The sequence below is a fragment of the Vanessa cardui genome, chromosome 24 (genome assembly GCF_905220365.1).
Source record: "Vanessa cardui chromosome 24, ilVanCard2.1, whole genome shotgun sequence".
Taxonomy (NCBI): Eukaryota; Metazoa; Arthropoda; class Insecta; order Lepidoptera; family Nymphalidae; genus Vanessa; species Vanessa cardui.
The window spans coordinates 7,536,620-7,556,985 of NC_061146.1; the positions used below are offsets into that span (position 1 = coordinate 7,536,620).

The following is a 20,366-nucleotide window of genomic DNA, read 5'->3' on the forward strand; positions in this document are numbered from 1 at the left end:
ACAGATTTAAATTTTTGTTTTTGTTTTCAGTAACCGATTTCGATCCTGTCGGCGACGAAAATGAAGAAGATAAATCTGAACTGGTAAGACGAAAAATCTTCTAAAACCATAACCTATGTTTTAACATTCAGCACTTTCACATTCATAATTTCTGTTAGTAACATAAACATTGCAGATTATTACGGAACAGTTCTTTTCCGTTTATAATGATGAATGAAAATATGTTTATTATTGATTATCTCCACTGATTTCAACATTGGTTTATTACGTACCAAGTATCAGGATTCCAATTCAACAAGGCTGTTTGCATTCTTGTTTGTTGTACGCGATTGATTCAAATACGGCTTCATTTGGTGGTTGGGCTTTGTGCAAGCTCGGGTAAGTACCACCCATACATCCACCCAACAAGCAGTAATCTTTTGTATTATTGTTTGGAGGCTGGGTGAGCCAGTGTACGAGCACAAGAGATATAACATCTCATTTCCCTAGGTTGGTGTCGCATGGCGATGTAAAAATTAGTTAAAAGTTATTACGTCATCAACAGTCATTGTTGTCGTAATAACCATAAAAATTATGATATAATTTATGACTACATCTAAATGACGGCAACAAAAAAAAAACTTGCAATGTACCTTTTTCTATTACACGAACTTCATTGTCTAATTTTAAAAATGTATTAATTGATTCATTATCTCGTTACCACATTATTATCATTAATAACAAATGTGTCAAACGTAACCAGCATCATTAATAATAAACCTTCATAAAACTTTAAACATAAAGTAACTTCCATGAAACTTTGTGGATTGACCGTTTAATCATCATTACCAAAAACCTTCGTAACAAAAACATAACTTCGGGTCAAACTTTTGGAAGAAATCGGTACACCTGATCATCATTTGTGATTAAAAACACTTTGGTTGAGGTACGCACATTCAACTATACGAAGGATAAGTATATATTTTTACTATAAATTAAATGATTTATACATGTAATAATCAATCGTCACAAATATCATAAAAATTGTGATAAAATGTTTTTCCAAAATTTTAGGGCAGCGACGATGATTCGGATTATTATTTCGATGACCACAACTTGGTGAAAAGGTCGTCCGTTTGCAAACCGAATGCATTGCTTAAAGCTGATTGCAATTTCTGTCAATGCGCCTCCGATGGTCAGAGCTACTCTTGCACCATAAACGAATGCATAGAGCCTGACGTTAGCGGCGACGTCGAAGTCTTCAAGCAGATTGAGGTAAGACCCAGGCATTGTCAATCTAACCAAAAATGTTTTGAGGAATATATCGTTCTAATCACAAAGTACAGTCAGAATAAGAAAACCTTCGTCAATTTTTAAATTCAATCCTTAATGAATTCTTAAACTCTTAGTACCTTTTGAATCTAAACATCGATGTCATTCTCGATCGGTGATCAGATTATCGCTCACACTGAGCACACGAAAATAGATCTTAAGGTGACGAACCTTTTCTTACCCCGATTGTACATAATGATTATTATATTATGTATAAATATGTGTGATATTGTTTCAACTTCTGGGTTCCAGGATGATGATGAGGAGGAAGCGAGTACAAAAGTCTGCAAGCCACGCGGTACTCTTTACATCGGCTGCAATACGTGCCGCTGCAACATTGATGGTACCAACTTCACTTGCACCAACAAACCATGTCCTCTGCCTGATGACGTCGAACTGTTCCACGAATTACGGGTAAGAGACTCACTCATGTATAAATTAAGTAATTTGTTAATGTTCTGCTTGGGAAATACCCTCTCTTCTTAAGGAGAAGATTACGAGTTTATTTTACTATACAAATCTAACGCTCAGGGTCGGATTTAGAGATGAGCAACCGACGCATATACCCTAGGGCCTTCGTAAAACAGGGGCTCCCATACTAAATATGTCGATACAAAACGTGAAATATAATTGACGGACGGGAATTAATGTGTTCGAATTAATTTGTAAAGTAATAACCAGGGGCCATCACTTCCCTGTAGTCTCCAGACTTCAAACCCGATCATGCTAATACCTTTGAATAAATAAATATTGCATTATTTATATTTAATTAATGTTTTTGTTACAGGAAATGAAACCGATAGTTCCATAATCTCTAGAGGATATCTTCTATCGAAAATTGTATATTTTTATTCAATAAATCAGCTGGATTTCTTTTCGTCTTTCATTGTTCCTTGCATTTTTGTTCTATTAAGTTGTGTTTAGGAATTTAATGATTTTATAGGTGTTAAGGTCATCAGCGAATAAATCCGTGGTTTGTGCCGCTAATCGGATGTTCGTCAAAGATTGTAACACTTGTTGGTGCAATGAAGATGGCACCAGCTATTTTTGTACGAGAAAAGTTTGTATAGCCGATCTGCCCGATGATACGAATGAAGAAAAGCCAGAGGTAGTTGGTACTTTAAATTTGGATCGCTGTTTCATTGGATTAAGGTTCTTTGGAGTTTGGATGCTTTATTCTCAAAAAATTAGAAGATTTGCTGTCATACAACGCGATAAAGATATTAGTCCGCATTCACGTAAAAGGCCCGTTTGTACAGGATCGTTTTTTAATGGTTCATCGCAAGGTATCATACCGTTTTTACAATAAACAATCTTGGTAATTTTTCCTGGAACTTATATACCATGCTGTGTCTGCAATCTTTCGTACAACGAAAAAAACGAATCTGTAAAATGGACCATAGTGTGAATGTAGCCTTGAAGATTGTCCGTAATGAAGTGCCTTCTATCTTATCTAGAATCTACAGGAAATCAAGCGTAAATGTAGACCCGATGAGGTGTTCGAACTAGACTGTAACACGTGCAGATGTTCGCAAGATGGAACGTCATTTTCTTGCACTAGGAAGGCTTGTATGCCTGAAGAAAAGGGCAAGGTGTGTTCAGATTTATTTGCAGAGGATGCTGGTACTTCTTTTTACGGTAGATTTAAACGCCCCCTACACTACTAGTCTTGATTAAAGTTTGATTCGCTTCAAGCAAACTATACCTTGAGTCACTTGATTGGTTTTTGTGTCTGCATCAAATATTTCAAGAGTATTTAAAATGGGATATTTACCATGTTTTATTTATAATTGATAGTACAACTTGGGAATTAAACGATCGCATCCTAGGCTATTCATTAATTTATATTCAATATATATAAAAAAGACCCTGAGTGTCTTTCGCCGGTTCTTCTCAGATCTGGGTGATTCCTTTTCCGAAACGATGGTAGTGTTTATATTGGCTATCAATAAGTAAGCGTAATGCTTCCATATTGGATTATGGAATTTGAGGTCAAGTTTGTTTTTTGTTTTTATTTGTTGAAGCTCGATATTTCGACATTTTCTACTACTGCCTTGTTAACGAGACTCGCTCGAAAAGTTCCATTTTAAATAATTGTATTAACAAAAATAAACATGTTAATTTAAAATCATATATCCCAAGAGTATAAGTTAATGGTATGTCCGAATGTAGACCATTACATACGTAAGGCTGTTTCCACAGTAGTGTGGAGAGCGTTTTAAAGTATAATATTGGTTGTGGTTCTTTAGTTCTATATTCATTGTATATAAATAAAGTTTTATTTAGTGGTGGTGGTTTTTCTTATCTCCTATACCATTTTTAGGTGTTCCTATATAGTTAATAATTTACTTATTAACAAAATCTTTAATATGGTTTTCTGGATTAAGTTTACAATATATTTATATAATAACAATTAACACTTGGGATTCTGCCTTCTGTTCTTTATATTGGTTATAATATTTAACATATACTATGTTTATTTACAGAACGTTTCGTTAAACAGGAGAATCCGAGCGACTTCGCAGGTATTGATAATGGCTTCTTATTATTAAAATTAGTTTTAAAACAATAAACTTGTAATATTTACCATTCTTACATTTTATTTGTTTAACATTTAATGGTTATCTACAATGCTGAATTCAAACTTCATTCTTCATCTCTAATATATATAATTAACTTATACAGTATCGATCTTTGCACTCTGAACAGTTTCCACTTGAATAATTTCAATATAATATGAATCCAATTATTAGAAATATTTGAAAAAAGGCGCACATTAAAATTCTCTGCCTATTTTCTGATATAAATTGATATGAATCGAAAAGGTTGTTTCATAATATATTGTATGGAGGGCTTCGAAAAGCTTATCTTTAACTTGTCGAACACCATTTGATATACGAAGGAACTCGAGCTCTTAATCAAAGTCGGCTATCGAGTTCATTTATTTTTCTAAATGAATATACTTAGTGCATTGCTAAAAGATCTTGAAGAGAATGTCCTTGAAACAAAATCCGCACAAACCAGATATAACGCATTTGGTGTTCAGTAGGGGACGCCGAAGGCTTGCCAGCCAGGTCAAGAGTTCAGGATGGACTGCAACAAGTGCCTCTGCAACAACGAGGGCCAGGACTACTCCTGCACGCGTATTGACTGCTTAGCCTTGAACAGCAACGGAAATTCTGGTGTTAGAACTAAAAGAGGTAAGGTTGTATAATATGCCAAAGACAATGATTCAGTTGAACAATTTAGTGATGGTTGTGATCCAATGATTCTTAGAGAAGGATAGGAAATTGCGCAAGAGTCAAAATTATGGGAGTCAAGCCTGTTGACAATAAGTACCTGGCATTATTTATGGCCCCGCTTATGTAACCCGTCGGGGCCGAAGAGAATTTCTGTCTATCAGCTCTACTTGTTTTCCGAGGCATGGGAATAACATTGACTCCCAAAGATTTGGCTACTATTGATTTCTTGAAGGATTAACTCTAAAACATTGAAATGCCTTTATCCGCGATTAAACCTCTGGAGCCTTTTTTTTATTAGGAAGCCATTTCTTTTGTCGAGTCTAGTAAGGTTTTATTGTTAGGATAATAAATAATGAATACCTAAAAATGGGAAAAACAAACCTTGATAAATTTGACCCGAGCATTATATGTGTTCCAGTATCGTTGGTAGTTTTAATTTATGTATATTTCAGAAGTGACAACGAAGGTGAAGACGGAATGTGAGCCGGGTAGCGTGTTCAACCAGGGATGCAACCCGTGCCGCTGCACCGACGATGGCAACCACGCGACTTGCGCCCTCAAACGCTGCAAAGAAGACGCCAATGAGACCGACAAAAATTTACCGGGTACGTAAACTTTTCCAAAGCATAAATATTAGAAGTGTGATATGGACTAGGCATGGCTATATCCGACTTTTGTAACATCGGTTGTGCATGTATCAAATTTCATGTGTATTCCACCAACCCGGATTGGAACAGCGTGGTTGAATATGTTCCAAACCTTCTCCTCAAAGGGAGAGGCCTTAGTCCAGTAGTGGGAAATTTAAAAGATGTTTTTGTGATTTTTAGTAATATGTTGACGTCTATTGCAGAATCCGACCCAAGTTTCCGTTGCAACCCTGGCGAGCAGTACAAGCGAGACTGCAACGACTGCACTTGCTCAGCTGACGGCAAAAGCGTCTTCTGCACACTCCGATTCTGTGACCAGGACTTAGCGCCCACAATATAATCGTAAACAATCATCAGAAACCGAACCTTAGTGTCCCAACAGCTATAACAGATCATACTAAATTTTAGCCACACAACAAAATATACGGTTAAAATTTTCATAACAACAAATCCATTACAGTATTTAAATGAAAATAATGATTAAATTTAACTCTGAACAATAAAGTTATAAATTTTATTGTATTTTGATTTTTAAATTCAAGAAGGCCTCTGTTAGATCCTTAATTTCATAAGTGTTTAGTTTTAAAATTGATGTTCTTGTTATTTACAAGAGTTTCGCAAAGTTTTTGAAACGAATCAAAGTGATCTTAGGACTTATGATCATTAACGGCTCTCACGGTTTAAGGGATAAGTTAGAGAACGTGTCTACGTCATTTGTGAAATCCATGATGAGAATGATAGGAATCGGTGTTTAACAAAATTCCTGCAACGTGTGAAGCCGTAATTTTTTTAAAGTATTTAATTCGTTCACTTAATTTAGTTTTCATAAGTATGTTTTCTTATATTATGTAATAAGTTCAGCTTATTTTGCATTTCAGTAAACAATTAAACATCATTATTGTCATTGAAGTAATTAAATCGTTTTGTAGTATAAACTGTTTCATTTTGCTATTATTCCAAGTGTGATATTTTTCTAGTTACACATACGATCACAATTACAATAATATTGACATTTTCGACATCTTTCATGATCATAACGCTGGTTTGCGAGTGCAAAATACTGCTGCATGTAAAATATTGATTATAAATAAAACACATTTTTATCAGTGTTGTATCTAGGTAAGATGTAGTCTGTAAGATTGAAACGACACTTTAGGAACTACCATCAGTAATTTTTGTTCCATCAGTTACTGAAATATTGTCTTTTTTCTTCAATTTCATGGTAGTCGTCAAACGAAACTTTTTTCATTGAATTAACAACACAGATCAGAACTCATATCAATATTGTTCGATATCATAGAATCAGAGATCTGAAAATCTTCATAGACAATGAAGATTTTATTCCAAACTATATATTGATGCATACTTTAGTAATTTAAAATTCTTCCACGGTTTCCATAGCAACCGATAATAATCTTATCCAAACCATGTTTAGTATAGAGAGTAATGTTCGTGGTTATTTATCATAGGTAGCGAATTATTTTCGGCTTAAAGTAGCTTTTATACTTTAACGTACTCATGTATTAGACAATATATTTTATATGTGTGAATTTAATCACGAAACGAATAAAGAGTTTTGATTTTATGTTTTGTTTTATTATCCCTGTTGTAATTTTCACATGAAACTTCGATTTACCGATCAGATTAAATGGCATTAGCATTTAAAACTAAATTATTTGTGTAAACCAATCGTACACCAGTGATAATTCACTGGTGACACCGTCACAGTTTGTTGTTCACTGTCAACCTTAAATATAATTAGTAAACAATACAATATCATAAATGACTTTAACGTAGAAAGGATTACATATACTATAAATAGAAAATTACCTAAAAGTGATCCTTGTGAAACACCCATTTTTAGTATAGATCCAGAAGAATTTTTACATAAATGAAATATTGTTATATAAAAGAAAGCCATTGGAGCTTTCGGGTTTCCGGAAGAGATTGAATATCTTAAAAAAAACCAACTACAATTATCTTTTTAGCAATTAATTAGAATTTACTTTACTGGAGATAAGACTTTAATTTCTACTACAAATATTAATCTAATCATTAATTTTGTAGTCATCGTTAAACTGATTGATCCCATAAAGTTCAATCAAGTCTAAATTTAAGAGCAATTATTTTGGGTAATGTTGATTGCGATGCGAATCATGCATTGGATATTGATAACAGTTTCCATTTTTCTTTTAAATTTATGGAAAGTGGAGACTTTACTAAGTGAGTATTGTTATTATTATTTTAAAATAGGATTTCGTCATTATTGTTTCGTCTAATGGATCATCGATAAAACGTAAATCATTAACATCTTTAAGATAGTCTTAATGTATATCAAAAATAAAAAAGGAGTTCCAAAATAATCCCTGAGGGACGCCCGTGCATTATATGTATGGAACTAATAACACATATATATATAGAAGGCATTATCCCATTGATTTTGTTTGTTATACTTTCACGTCTTCACTCAACCGAACATTATGAACTTTTGCTTAATCGATATCAAGAAGGAATAGAGTGCCTAACGCCGCACTTAACACTTACCTAACGTGCCTAACGCCTTACTTAACTGTTTGATAGATTCATACAATTGATACGCCAATATATACAATAAACTTGATTCGTTCTATGAAATTGAACTGTCAATGTATACTCTATTCCAACCATAGCATGAGAAAAGTAAAATACTACATCTGACCGAAAATTGACGGTACTAATTAACCGTAAATTGAAATGTGGAATGGTGGCAAGAATGCTAGCAGCATTTCCCCGTTGAATCGCAATTCCGATCCTCTGGGCAAAAAACGAACCAGCCCTCCTGTCACCAGTGAGGCAATGAGGCGAGGTGATTGATAATTTATTGATACTTTGTAGAGGCTACCTAGAAAAGCTTAACTTGAGTATTTTGAGCAAGATTTCCTGTGAGCTAAGGTCGACATCTTGAAAAGAAGGGGTAAAATTAGTTTCTCGGTAGTAACTGCCAAGTTAGAGAGATCGGACGATATTCGAAAATTTGTGCTCTATAATTAAGTTTCAGTTTTAGCGTATCATGCTAATCTTTATGCTAATTCTAGCGTATCGATCAAAAAAGTCATATTATAATAATACTTATAAAAGTATGATTTTTATAGATTTTTATGTAATTTACATGCCTAATGAAATTTGCTAGCAAATTTTCAGGCAACATGCGTGCCTACAGCATCAGTGAAAGGACCCTGTCACACGTGCGTTTGTAATTCGGAGTCTATGTTTGAATGTCACGCTACGACTTGCGAGAGATCGAAAAATGGTGAGCTAGTAAAAAAATATCATTCAAGATCATCAGGCATCTACTATCTTATTTATTATTAGGTCTCTATGTGATCCTTAAGAGCTAAGATGGCCCAGTGATGGAACGCGTCTTAACCGATGATTGCGGGTTCAACCCAGGCAAGCACCAATGAATTTTCATGTGCTTAATTTGTATTTATAATTAATCTCGTGCTCGGTGGTAAGGAAGGTAAGGAAAACATCGTGAGAAAACTTGCATGCGTCTGATTTCATAAAATTTCTGTTACATGAGTTCCATTCCAACAACCCAAATTGGAACAGTGGTGGAATATGTTCTGAACCTTTTCATCAAAGGTTGAAGAGGCCATAGTCATGCAGTGAGAAATTTGCAGGCTGTTGTTGTTTGTTGTCCTTATGTGATCTTCTTTTAAATATTCTCTCACAGTGAATCCAAAAAAATCCATCAAAGACGAATGTCAACCGTATATGATCTACAAATTCGGAGAACTCTTCTGCACATGCAACTATAATGGAAGATGGATGTCCTACAACTGCAGAGAAACTTTCCAATACCTTCGAACCAGTGAAACCATGGCCAAAGATACCTTAAGATCAAATATCACTTGTACACCCAATGCCTTATTTTTGGTCGACTGTAATGTTTGTCACTGCGATAAATCAGGTATCATAAAATCATCGTTTTGCACCAAAAGACAATGCTTCGGTGGACACAAAGCTGACCTCTGCAATTTCGGAGATTTCCTTCGAACGAATGACGAGATATGTATTTGTAGCGATATTAATTATTACATAGATCGACTTTGTGTTAAAGTTGACGGAGAGACCATCCAGGAAATAAGTAATACAAAAATCGATGAAATAATCCAAAATATAAATCCGATTCGTAAAAGTATGACGAATGAAACTTGCATTCCATATCAAAAATATACAATAGATTGCAACAGCTGTATATGTAGTAGTAAAGGAGAATTAGTTTGTACAAATAAAATTTGTAAAAATGACAAATTAGAATCAAAAACTAAATATAGAGATAATGATTTCCTTAAATTAACTAAAGTTGAAGACGAGGAAGATAAGTGCAATCCTGGACAAAAATATAGATTTAAATGCAATACATGTATTTGTACTCATAAAAAGACATTATCCTGTACTACGATGGTTTGTTTGGAAGATTATAATGATTAAAAAAATTTAGTTCTTATTAACGATTAATAAAATCAAATATTGGTTCCTTTTTTTTTATATTATAACTTTTTGATTTTTTTTTATATTTCCATTTTTAATTTTCCTTTCGTTTCAATTTTGACAGCTCATGGCAGCTTCTAAAAGTGCTTGTCAAAGCCTACTTAAATAAAGTATATTTTGATTTAGATTTTGACCTATAGTAATGTATCTATCAATGTACAAGAATTTGTTAACCTAATAATTTTTGATTATGCTGATGGTGTTTCGAAATCTATTAATAAATAAGGGCACACTCTATTTCCTTACTCTTATTGTCTAATACGAGGGAAAATCAAAACAGCCGTTCATGTTTTCTGAATTACGCGAGAAAATGCCACATTCTCGACTGAGAATGTGGTATCGAATATTGAAAATCCCAGCAACGTATAAAACGTTGCTGGCCGTCCGACCCGCGGCTCAGACTCAAGATCCCCGTTATCGCATTCTTATCTAGCCACTAGACCTACGACGAAATCGATGTATACTTGTATACTTACATATAGCAAAAGTTAGTCAAAATTATTTTAATGACGTCATCGATTTCCGAAGATCAGGCTCAGTGGCACACTATGTCCAACGATTATTATTATTATCGGTTTTCTATCATAATGTTTGAAAGTAATAAAATATTTAGTTTAAGACCTCTAAATTATGAAATATCAGTGACAGCCACAGATTAATTATTTGTCAATCAAGGGCAATTTCATGGAGATTAAAAACGTTTTTCTGTGTTTTATTTCAATCAAAATCAAAATCAAAGTATACTTTATTCAAGTGGGCTTTTACAAGCACTTTTGAATCGTCATTTAACAATTAAGTGAAGCTACCACCGGTTCGGAAAGTAGATTCTACCGAGAAGAACCGGCAAGAAACTCAGTAGTTACTCTTTTTCAACATTTAAAAAAATACAGTCATGTTAGTTAATTTTTAAGTTAATACAATTATTAAATTGATATATCCTGCCTGGAAATCAACAGGTATTAATTCTACGCTTTTTTATCATCTACAAAATCTTGTATCGAATAATACGCCTTTTTCACCAATGTATTTTTTATAAACGATTTGAATTTACGAGACGGCAAAGTTAAAAATGTCTGTGGCATTTTATTATAGAAATGGATACCTTGCCCCAAGAAAGATTTATTGACTTTGCGGAGTCGGAAACTTGGCGTTATAAGCTTATCCTTACTTCTAGTGCATATACAATGATTATCACTGATTTTATCAAAGTTATCAATGTTACTGTGAATATACATGATATTGTTGTAAATATATTGCGACGCAACAGTGAGTATTCCTACTCTGTTAAAAACATCCCGAAGAGAGTCTCTAGCTCCAAGATTATAAATAAACCGAATTGCTCTCTTTTGTAAAATAAAGACAGATTCAATGTCTGCAGCGTTACCCCAAAGTAATATGCCATATGACATAATACTGTGAAAATAACCAAAATAAACTAAACGAGCGGTATCAATATCAGTTAGTTGTATAACTTTTCTAATCGCGTATGCTGCGGAGCTGAGTCTCCCTGTTAGGGACGATAAATGGGGACTCCACTGAAGTCTGGAATCCAATTCTATTCCCAAAAACATGGTCGATCGGCTACATCAAGCGGGCCACCGCTTAAAGATATATTATGATTTTGCTTCCTAACATTGGGTAGGGTAAAAACTACACATTTTGTTTTTTGAGTATTCAAAACCAAATTATTTACATTAAACCAATCTTGTATCTGTGATAAGGCACCGTTCACATCGTCATAGTCAGTTTTTTTCCTGTCAACCTTAAAAATCAGTGAAGTATCGTCAGCAAACAATACTATATCACAAATACCTTTAACAAAGAAAGGAAGGTCATTTATATATACTAGGAATAGAAAGGGACCCAAAATTGAACCTTGTGGAACACCCATTTTTAGCGTAGATCCAGTAGACTTTATTCCATTAATGAAAACTTGCTGGACCTTTGACTTAAGTATGAAGCAATGAGATCAAGAGCCCTACCTTTAACGCCGTAATATTTGAGCTTATAAAGAAGCGTCTCGTGTTCTACACAATCAAATGCTTTAGATAAATCACAAAATACTCCAATAGCATTCTGTGATTTCTCCCAAGCATCGTAAATATGCTTAAGAAGCGCAATTCCCGCATCAGTTGTTGATCGACCTCTTGTAAAACCAAATTGCTCACTATGAAAAATTTTATTTGTACCAAAATGGATAAGAAGTTGATTTAAAATAATTTTTTCGAAAATTTTACTTAAAGATGGGAGTATTGAAATAGGCCTGTAATTACTGGGATCGCTCCTATTTCTATTCTTAAAAAGTGGTAAGACTTTACTACATTTTAACAAGTCAGGAAATGAACCCGTGTCCAAACTCTTGTTAAAAATTACTGCTATATACGAAGCAATATCGTGTATGATGTTATTTATGAATTTTACCGAAATGCCCCATACGTAGTTAGTTTTTTTAATATTGAGTGTTTTAAATACTTTTATAACATCTATTGCAGAAACTGTTTCAAAAGAAAAATCAGTAACGCATTTGGAAACATGTTTATTTAATAATCTAGCTGCATCTAATGCAGATGATTTTAAATGAGATGTTATTTTATTAGGTATGAAATCAAAAAATATTTCAAATAAATTTGCAACTTCCAAATCAGAATTTGTGTATTTACTGCCCGTGTTTAATTTGATAGGTATACTTTCCTTTTTAGGTTTTCCACTAACACTTCCAATAATGTCCCAAGTGGTCTTTATTCTATTATCGGAAGTCAAAATTTTGTTCTTTATGTATAAATACTTAGCATAAATACATACTGTTTTAAATATTTTGGAATATTTATTGACATATCCTAGAAAGGCTTCGTTTTGATTCCACTGCTTCATACCATATAGGTCGTATAATTTATTTCTACTTTTATATATACGAATAGTAGCCCAGTCACTAAACTTCAATTTTGTATTATTATAAAATGATTTCATTTTGAATATTTTATTAAATTCTATTAATATTAATTCAAAAAATGAATTATAAAGTTCATTTGGATCTTGTGTCGTTAGATCTAAATAAGCTAATTTACACGCCACAATATCTTTAAAACAGTTTACTTTATGAGCCGTTATTGGCCTGTACATTATTTTTTTTTGAATGAATAATTTCTTTGTGTTCTAAAGAAAACTTCTGACCACAGTGATCAGAAGTTAAATTATTTATAATTGAAAATTCATATATTTCACAGTCACAAAACACATTGTCAATACACGTAGAAGTATCGTTGGTTATTCGTGTTGGTTCATTAACTCGGTGCGTTAAATTAAATGACCTAAACAATGTGACTAATCGAACACTCAGCGAAGTAGCTTTTAATAAGTCTACGTTAAAGTCGCCACATACAATTATATATTTATTACTTTCGCTTATCTTTTTAAGAACATCCTCCATAGTGGTCTCAAATAAGCAAAAATCTCCCGATGGGGGCCGGTACACGCATACTATAATGTACTGCGGAAATTCCACGCAGGATAATTCGATAGTACGTTCGACAGAGAGAGTCACAATATCTTTTCGAGATTTACAAATGATATCATTCCGTACTAATATTAATGAGCCACCGCGAATAGCATTCCCTCTTACGAATGTACTTGACAATTTAAAGTTTGGGATATTAAATATGTCAAAACTTTTAATCCAATGCTCTGTGAAACAAAATACATGAGTTTTGTAATTTTCTGAAAATAATTCTATTTCATGATCTTTGCCACCTATGCCCTGTATATTTTGATGTATAATATTTAAGTAAGAGGGCATAGGTTTTGTCATTTTATTCAGTTTAAACTATGAATTTTAGTATCCTTACTTTTGTCAGTGTTAATGTAAATTAGGTTATTATATTTATTATATATATGATCCTTGGTAACATTACACATAAAATAATTATTAATATTGTAAGCAATTAGGTTACCAAGTTGTCTTCTGGATTTAATTGGTAGATACATAGTACCCTCTGTCAACTTAAACCTATAAATTAATTTATTAATATCAAATAACATGACATCATTACTACAATGTCGAGTCACATTGTATAAACATACATTTAAATCATAAATATGTAAGTTCTGTGCATCTGTCAAGGTGTGCGAATATGGAAATGTACTAATTATAAATTTACATTTCTTAAATGACTCTTCCAAAAGCAACCTTTTTGAATATAGCGGGACCCAATATGTGCCCTTGCTGAACGCCTCTATTAGAAGTAACATTAATTACGTTGTATTCATTTCATATCTATCGAATCGATTATTACGCCAATGATCAAACACCTCGCACATTATAAACTTTCAATTTAAAAGAAACAAGAAGTCTGCAGTTTATTTTATTATCAGTATTGCGCCCGTGAGAATCCGGGGCGGGTTGCTAGTATTATATTATATTAATTGCACACACATATAAAATAATCAAGTCTTTTGATGCTTATTGTACCTTTATACTTTACTAAGAATTTTACGTGATAGCCTGCAATGGTTAGTATGCAATAAAAGAATAAATTCGATTTTAATTTACTGTAGAAATCACTATAATTCTTATCGTCGACATGAATTTTTTTATCCATAACAGTTAATTACCTCTAACGTATGAAATTAGTTTGTTTAATCCAACTTTTAGGGACATTATTATTGGCAGCGTTTAATCGTTTATTAATAAAAGTGAAACATGCATTGGATAGTGATAATAATTACAATATTTCATGTACATTTATGGGAAGTAGAGTCTTTATTATGTAAGTAGTGTTACGTTTTTTTTACACTCAGTTTTCCAAAACTGGCTTTACTTGTTGTTGTTCTTTTGTAATAATCGATTTTTATCCATAAATTTATTACGATTTTTGTATATATTTCACTTAACTTACTAATATTATAAGTGCTAAATGTTAGGGTGTGTTGATGTTAGAAAGTCAATCACACCAGATTGGCTGAACGGATTTTGACGTAACTTGATTTTGATGTACTAACTACAAGGCACCTACCTCCTTAACCCTTGGCACTCCCTCCCCCTTCAAGGCAAATCCCAATATAACAATCACAGTTTACCAACCAAATGATAAACATATTTAATGAAATTTGCCAGTGAATTTCCAAAACTCATGCACACCTTCAGCATCAGTGATAGGCCCATGTCACGAGTGCGTTTGTAATTCAGAAGGTGTGTTTGAATGTCGCGCTACGACTTGTCAACCGAAAAATGGTAAGCTAATAATAGAAGGTGTAAAGTGATAATTTAATATAATGTGGCTAACATTGGTGTGGCGTATGATTTTCAAAATAAATCTTTTTTTCTTTTTGCTATCACTAGGACAGGCAAATATATGCACCACTGCCCATAGATATAAGGGATTTGTATTAGCAATGCGCCACCAACCTTGGGTACTGAGACAATAACCTTCCTTATACCTGTAGTTACACTGACTTACCATCAAAACTGGAACATAACACTTTCTTGGCGGTAGATATTGTTTAAAGGCGGGTCCTCTATGAAGACCAATACTAATTTTATACTTATTTACAGTGAATCCAAGCAAATCTGGTAAATACGAGTGTCAGCCGCATATGGTCTATAGATTTGACGATATCATATGCACTTGTAACTTTGAAGGGAAATGGATGTCTCATAATTGTAGGGAAACTTTCCAGTACCTGCGACCCAATGGAGTCAAGACCAAAGATACTTTGAGATCAAATAATAGTGGTAAGCATATTTTAGTAGATTGTGACATTTATCATAGCAATGTTTCAGATAACATATCTGATACAATTTCCTTTATTTAAAAAAGACAGTGCTTTAGAGGTTACTAAGTTGATCTCTCTATATTTTGACATACATTTTGCACTAATAATGCATTTATTTAGAAACTCTTTTTGAAACAGTGGAATAAATGTGCATTTGTAAAGGCATCAATTATAGCATAGACATAATTAATTTAATTTTTTTAATTATTTCTTAGCATATTGGAAATTCTTTTATGCCTTATAATACTCCCTGAAACTGCGGCTTTCCAACTCGTTTAATCCCTCGTTTAGTCCCTTAGGGATGGAGTTTCGTGAAATCCGATCTTATCGGGTGTCTACACCCTACACAGAACCTATCTGCCAAATTTCAATCAGATCCGTGTGTTTTCTGTATTTTTGGTTTTGAAAACAACCTTACCATTTATTTTACATTTTTTTCTAATAATACCAGTTAATCATTTCAGCGAAAGTCTATCAAGTCAAGCATAATGAATTGCCACAGATTCAAAAAGGACAGAGTTGTGTTCCCGGTAAATTATACAAAATGTCCTGCAATACATGCAGATGCGGAGACAATGGCTCCCTTTTCTGTACAAAAATGGCTTGTCTTGAGAAAATGATTTTAAAAGGAGATAGAGATGAGAGAAAATATGAACCATTAAATATAAGAACGAAGAGATATTACAAATCTAATAAAAAGTCTGAGAAAGAAACAGTCAAGAAGATTAAAAGTAATTTACCACCACTGCCCGAAGGCGAATGTGTTCCTGGTAAAGTGTACCAAAAAGGTTGCAATAAATGTTTTTGCAACGATCAAAAAATGGCTCTTTGTACGAGGATTTGCAAAACGACATTATCTAGTAAGTATAGAAGTTAAATTGTACTAGTTTTATTTATTGCTGTACTAAGCCATAGGATGTTGAGACTTATGCAAACATCGCAATTCTCATTATTTTATCAGTGTAGTCTTGAACAAATGACTATGCTATTTGTCAAAGACGGTGGTTACAACAGTTGAGGTTATTGGGCGAAGGCCTTCTCTCCCTTGGAGGAGAAGGTTTGGAGCATATTCCACCTCTTCAACAAACATATGTGGCAGAATTTCGTTGATGTCAGTCGTATGCGGTTTTATCACGATATTTTCGCCGCCGAGCACGAGATGAACTATAAACCTAAAGCCTATGAATATTCAGTAGTGCTTGCCTGGGCTTGAATTCGTAATCATCAGTTAAGATGCACGCATGCTAACTACTGGACGCTGCTCATTTTTTTTATAATTCATTACGTTTTCAGCGTTTGAGTAAACTTGCACTTGATATGCATCCAGACAATATGCATCACAGTGTAGTATGTATATAATCGTATAAATGAAAAGTTAAATATTAATTCGCTAAGCTTTTACGATTGTAAGATAGTCGTAACTCAGTGGTTACTCCGTTTGAATTACCTCGAGACAGAAGCTCTACTATAATGCTATTATCTTATAATTCGTATAACTTTTTAAAACTCTACACAGACACATACACAAATACACACACACACGCACACAGACACACACACACACACGTTTTTATTATTGTATAAGAATGTTATGGAAGAGCGGGACTACCTGCCACAAGTACTAGTAGCAATACTAGTTACTTACTAGTCCCACTTTCTGATTATAGCTGTAACTTGTTAATAATGATTTTTTTTATATGCAATTTTAAACAAACCTCAGAGTTTTTATTCAAAGAGTAATTGACTTATACAGAAGTACAGACAACGCATAATAAAACACATATAGTACGTATATACACAAATTAAGCCCATGAATATTCAGTGGTTCGCGTTCTAACCACTGGGAAATCTCGGTCTTGAATTGCAACAGCCAATGCAATTTGCACTAAAATGCACTCTCCCTATTGTGTAATAAGACACACTGTCGAATGATACAATTATTATTTATGTTCTTATAGGTCGTGTGAATGATGATGAAATCGCCCAAATCGAAACTCGTTCAGCGATTGACATACCACAGCTGCCACACATGGGCGCTGAATGCGAGCCTGGGAAAGTGTATCGAGTGTCATGTAACCTATGCTTCTGTTCAGAAGGACACAACCTCTATTGTACGATGAAATATTGCTTGAACGTGAACAATTATGCGGAACTACAGGCAAAAAAACTTACAGGTATTGATCATATGATTTATGCTCAATTAGTGGTCGCCGTTGCTTCGCTCGCGTTTTTGGGTGTTGGTTGTCATGTGTGTACAATTTTTCTGACAGTTTGTCTATCGCTCTTTCACAACCAGCCAATGAACCGAATTTGATGAGATTTGGTGCGAAGCAAATTTGAACTCCAGAAACTGAAGAAAAACAGATATAGGCTTTTGCTGTCTTACAGATGATAATTAAACACAAAACGTGAGTCGAGGGCCACAATTATTATTGTATATGTATATTAAGGTTCAACTCATCTATATTAAAAATAGTTACCTTGCAAATCAGCCATATGGATTTTGGCAAGAATGCTATCTCTTTGTGATAAATGAGCTAGCCTCCTGTCAGCAACGATAAGAAAAAGGCGTGTTATACTTTTAGTAAAGGTTGCACTGTAACTTTGATCGAAGTGTTTCAACTACAAATGGAACGATTACACATAGTTTGGAATACAGGCAGTCCTCGACTTAAGTCGTTTCAAGTTACGTTGAACAATATTTTGACACAATTCCTCAATCATACGTCACTTGTTTCGATTTCCGGCATAGGAGAGATAGAGAATAACTTGTCGCAAGGTCAAGGCAAAAAGTAAAATATAAAGCAATTTAGTATGTCTCGACTTACGTCGTTTCGATTTGAGTTGCGTCTTAAGAGAACTCAACATGCCGTAAGTACAAGGACTGCCTGTACACGATTGAAACGAATGCTTGTTAATTATTTCAGGGCAGGCGTGTACAGAGGATTACAAGGAGCTTTGCAGTGATTGTAAATGTGTGAACAATAAGAGCGAATGTAAGGCGATAGAGGAATGCAATCCGTCTGAAATACAAACGCTGTCGTCAACTCGGGCTAAAATAAAATTAACCCTCGACGTTAAGAAGGATACCTGCGAGCCCTTCGCGTCTTATAAGTAATTATATATTATTTTGTGATTCAAATGAATTATGTTCAATTATTAACTTTGATTATAAGCCAAATAGACTTGATGCATGTATCAGTACGTGTGTAAAGTGAGTTACGTCCTCTTTTCCTCTCATTGGCTATTGAACGCCAAATCGACAAGACACGTATATACACACAACTTAGATGTAACATCGGTAAACTTCGTAAAACCGATCACATCCGAATTAAGTACGCTCTCCCAAACTATCAATATATACCTATTTCTTATGTGAGTATGATCTTTACACAAACGTAATAATTTGTAATATCATATGACCTAATATATTCGTCAATTTGACACGTCGATTTACATGCACTTGCTTTCTCGGGTTGAACTGACGCGGGAATCTATAGCGACGAATAGTGTCGAATGACACGATAGGGAGCTATTTCTATTGGTTGCGTAATTCGGGAGTAATCGGTTTTATTGAATTTTGCCGATGCTACATCTAAGTTGTGTCGTACTGTAAGAAGTTAGGACCAGACTCAACGGATTTACGTGTACGATTTACATTTATCTATTATTTTATTTAAAGGCGGAATGTTTGTATGTTTTTCTTAATGTAATATTTATTGATACTAGACAAATTGATCCTAATTAGTTGATCATGTTGCTTTAATTAAATGAAATGCTGTTTAATGGGTATCTACAAATTATGACGACATCCGTGATCGAGTAGTGCGTACACTGGTTTTCGTAGGTACCCCACTCCTAGGGCCCGGTTTTGATTCCCGGCGAATTGATATAGAAAAAGCTCATTATTTTTCTATTTTGTCTTGTGCTGCTATTAGTACCGCCGTTTGCATTGTACTGCTTCCGATTTTCCATAACTCAAGTGCTTTAGTTACTTACATTGGTATCAGAGTGATGTATGTGATGTACAATATTTATTATTATTTTTTAGCTGAATTGCTATAAACTTTAAGTGAACCGTAGACAACCATCGTCAAACGGTCTCTTCAATATTAATGAACTATTATGAATCTTACAAAATTGATGTAATTTGTTTTTGTTTTAGAGTCCACTGCAATGAATGCTACTGCCAATCGGATGGCACTTTACGGTGCACTCAGAAAGTCTGTCTGAATTATTCACAGACAAAAAAGCTTAAGGAGAGAGAAAATTATTTGGAAAAACATGGCCTGTGATTATGTTATCGCATTTATTTAAATAAATTAAATCGATTTAAATAATTATATTGTTTCTTATAAATGAATAATCGTAAAATCTTTAAATGTCAAAAATCAAGAAATCTTTATATTTGTTTATAAATAATTATACCTACCTGTATACTTAAAAATCTAAATTTTAAAACGGAAATAAATTGTCATTAGGGAAATGGTAAACTTAAAATATAGCAACCTATTCTTTATGACCTTAATTTCAGGATATTTTCTTTTAAAAGATACGACTTATTATAACTATGATTCATGCTTATTAAAAGAAGCTCAATCGATAAAATGAAGTTAATATAGAATTTAAAATGATTAAAATAAAAAAAAAAATGAAGTAACGCAAATAACATTAAAAATAAAAAACATAAATCAAACATTATGTAAAATCCAAAAACAAAAACAGACGAATTCTTTATATATGAACGTGAAACTAAAAATTTTATCGGAGCAGAATACAAAAACGAAAAGTATTGTTTCAATGCAAAATAAACTTTGTTCACAGGTTATATAGTTGAAAATTAAATGAGTGTTGTTATATC

The 20,366-nt window shown here is 33.5% G+C and overlaps 3 protein-coding genes across 4 annotated transcripts in view; all 3 read left to right on the forward strand.

Moving 5' to 3' along the window:
- The window catches only part of LOC124540029, a 39,878-nt gene extending 33,093 nt beyond the window's left edge, over positions 1-6,785 (forward strand). The window contains exons 5-11 of one of the 2 annotated variants that reach the window (XM_047117427.1): positions 31-83; positions 2,255-2,419; positions 2,769-2,903; positions 3,798-3,836; positions 4,361-4,511; positions 5,006-5,158; positions 5,404-6,785. In XM_047117427.1, coding sequence (XP_046973383.1) covers positions 31-83; positions 2,255-2,419; positions 2,769-2,903; positions 3,798-3,836; positions 4,361-4,511; positions 5,006-5,158; positions 5,404-5,540 — 833 coding nt within the window. In that variant the 3' untranslated portion in view covers positions 5,541-6,785. The remainder of the gene's footprint in view (positions 1-30; positions 84-2,254; positions 2,420-2,768; positions 2,904-3,797; positions 3,837-4,360; positions 4,512-5,005; positions 5,159-5,403) is intronic. The other variant, XM_047117428.1, reaches the window with a different exon arrangement.
- Positions 6,786-7,343: 558 nt separating this feature from the next.
- On the forward strand, positions 7,344-9,676 carry LOC124540254. Its single transcript, XM_047117720.1, has 3 exons — positions 7,344-7,423; positions 8,370-8,489; positions 8,916-9,676. Exons 1-3 carry the CDS (start codon positions 7,348-7,350, stop codon positions 9,674-9,676), a joined length of 957 nt encoding a protein of 318 aa, XP_046973676.1. The 5' UTR covers positions 7,344-7,347.
- A 4,616-nt stretch (positions 9,677-14,292) lies between these two features.
- On the forward strand, positions 14,293-20,275 carry LOC124540195. The gene is made up of 7 exons (XM_047117656.1): positions 14,293-14,499; positions 14,847-14,963; positions 15,285-15,464; positions 15,970-16,365; positions 17,464-17,679; positions 18,433-18,619; positions 19,671-20,275. The coding sequence occupies exons 1-7, from the start codon at positions 14,433-14,435 to the stop codon at positions 19,798-19,800; spliced, it is 1,293 nt and encodes a 430-aa protein (XP_046973612.1). The 5' UTR covers positions 14,293-14,432; the 3' UTR covers positions 19,801-20,275.
- Positions 20,276-20,366: the final 91 nt, after the last annotated feature.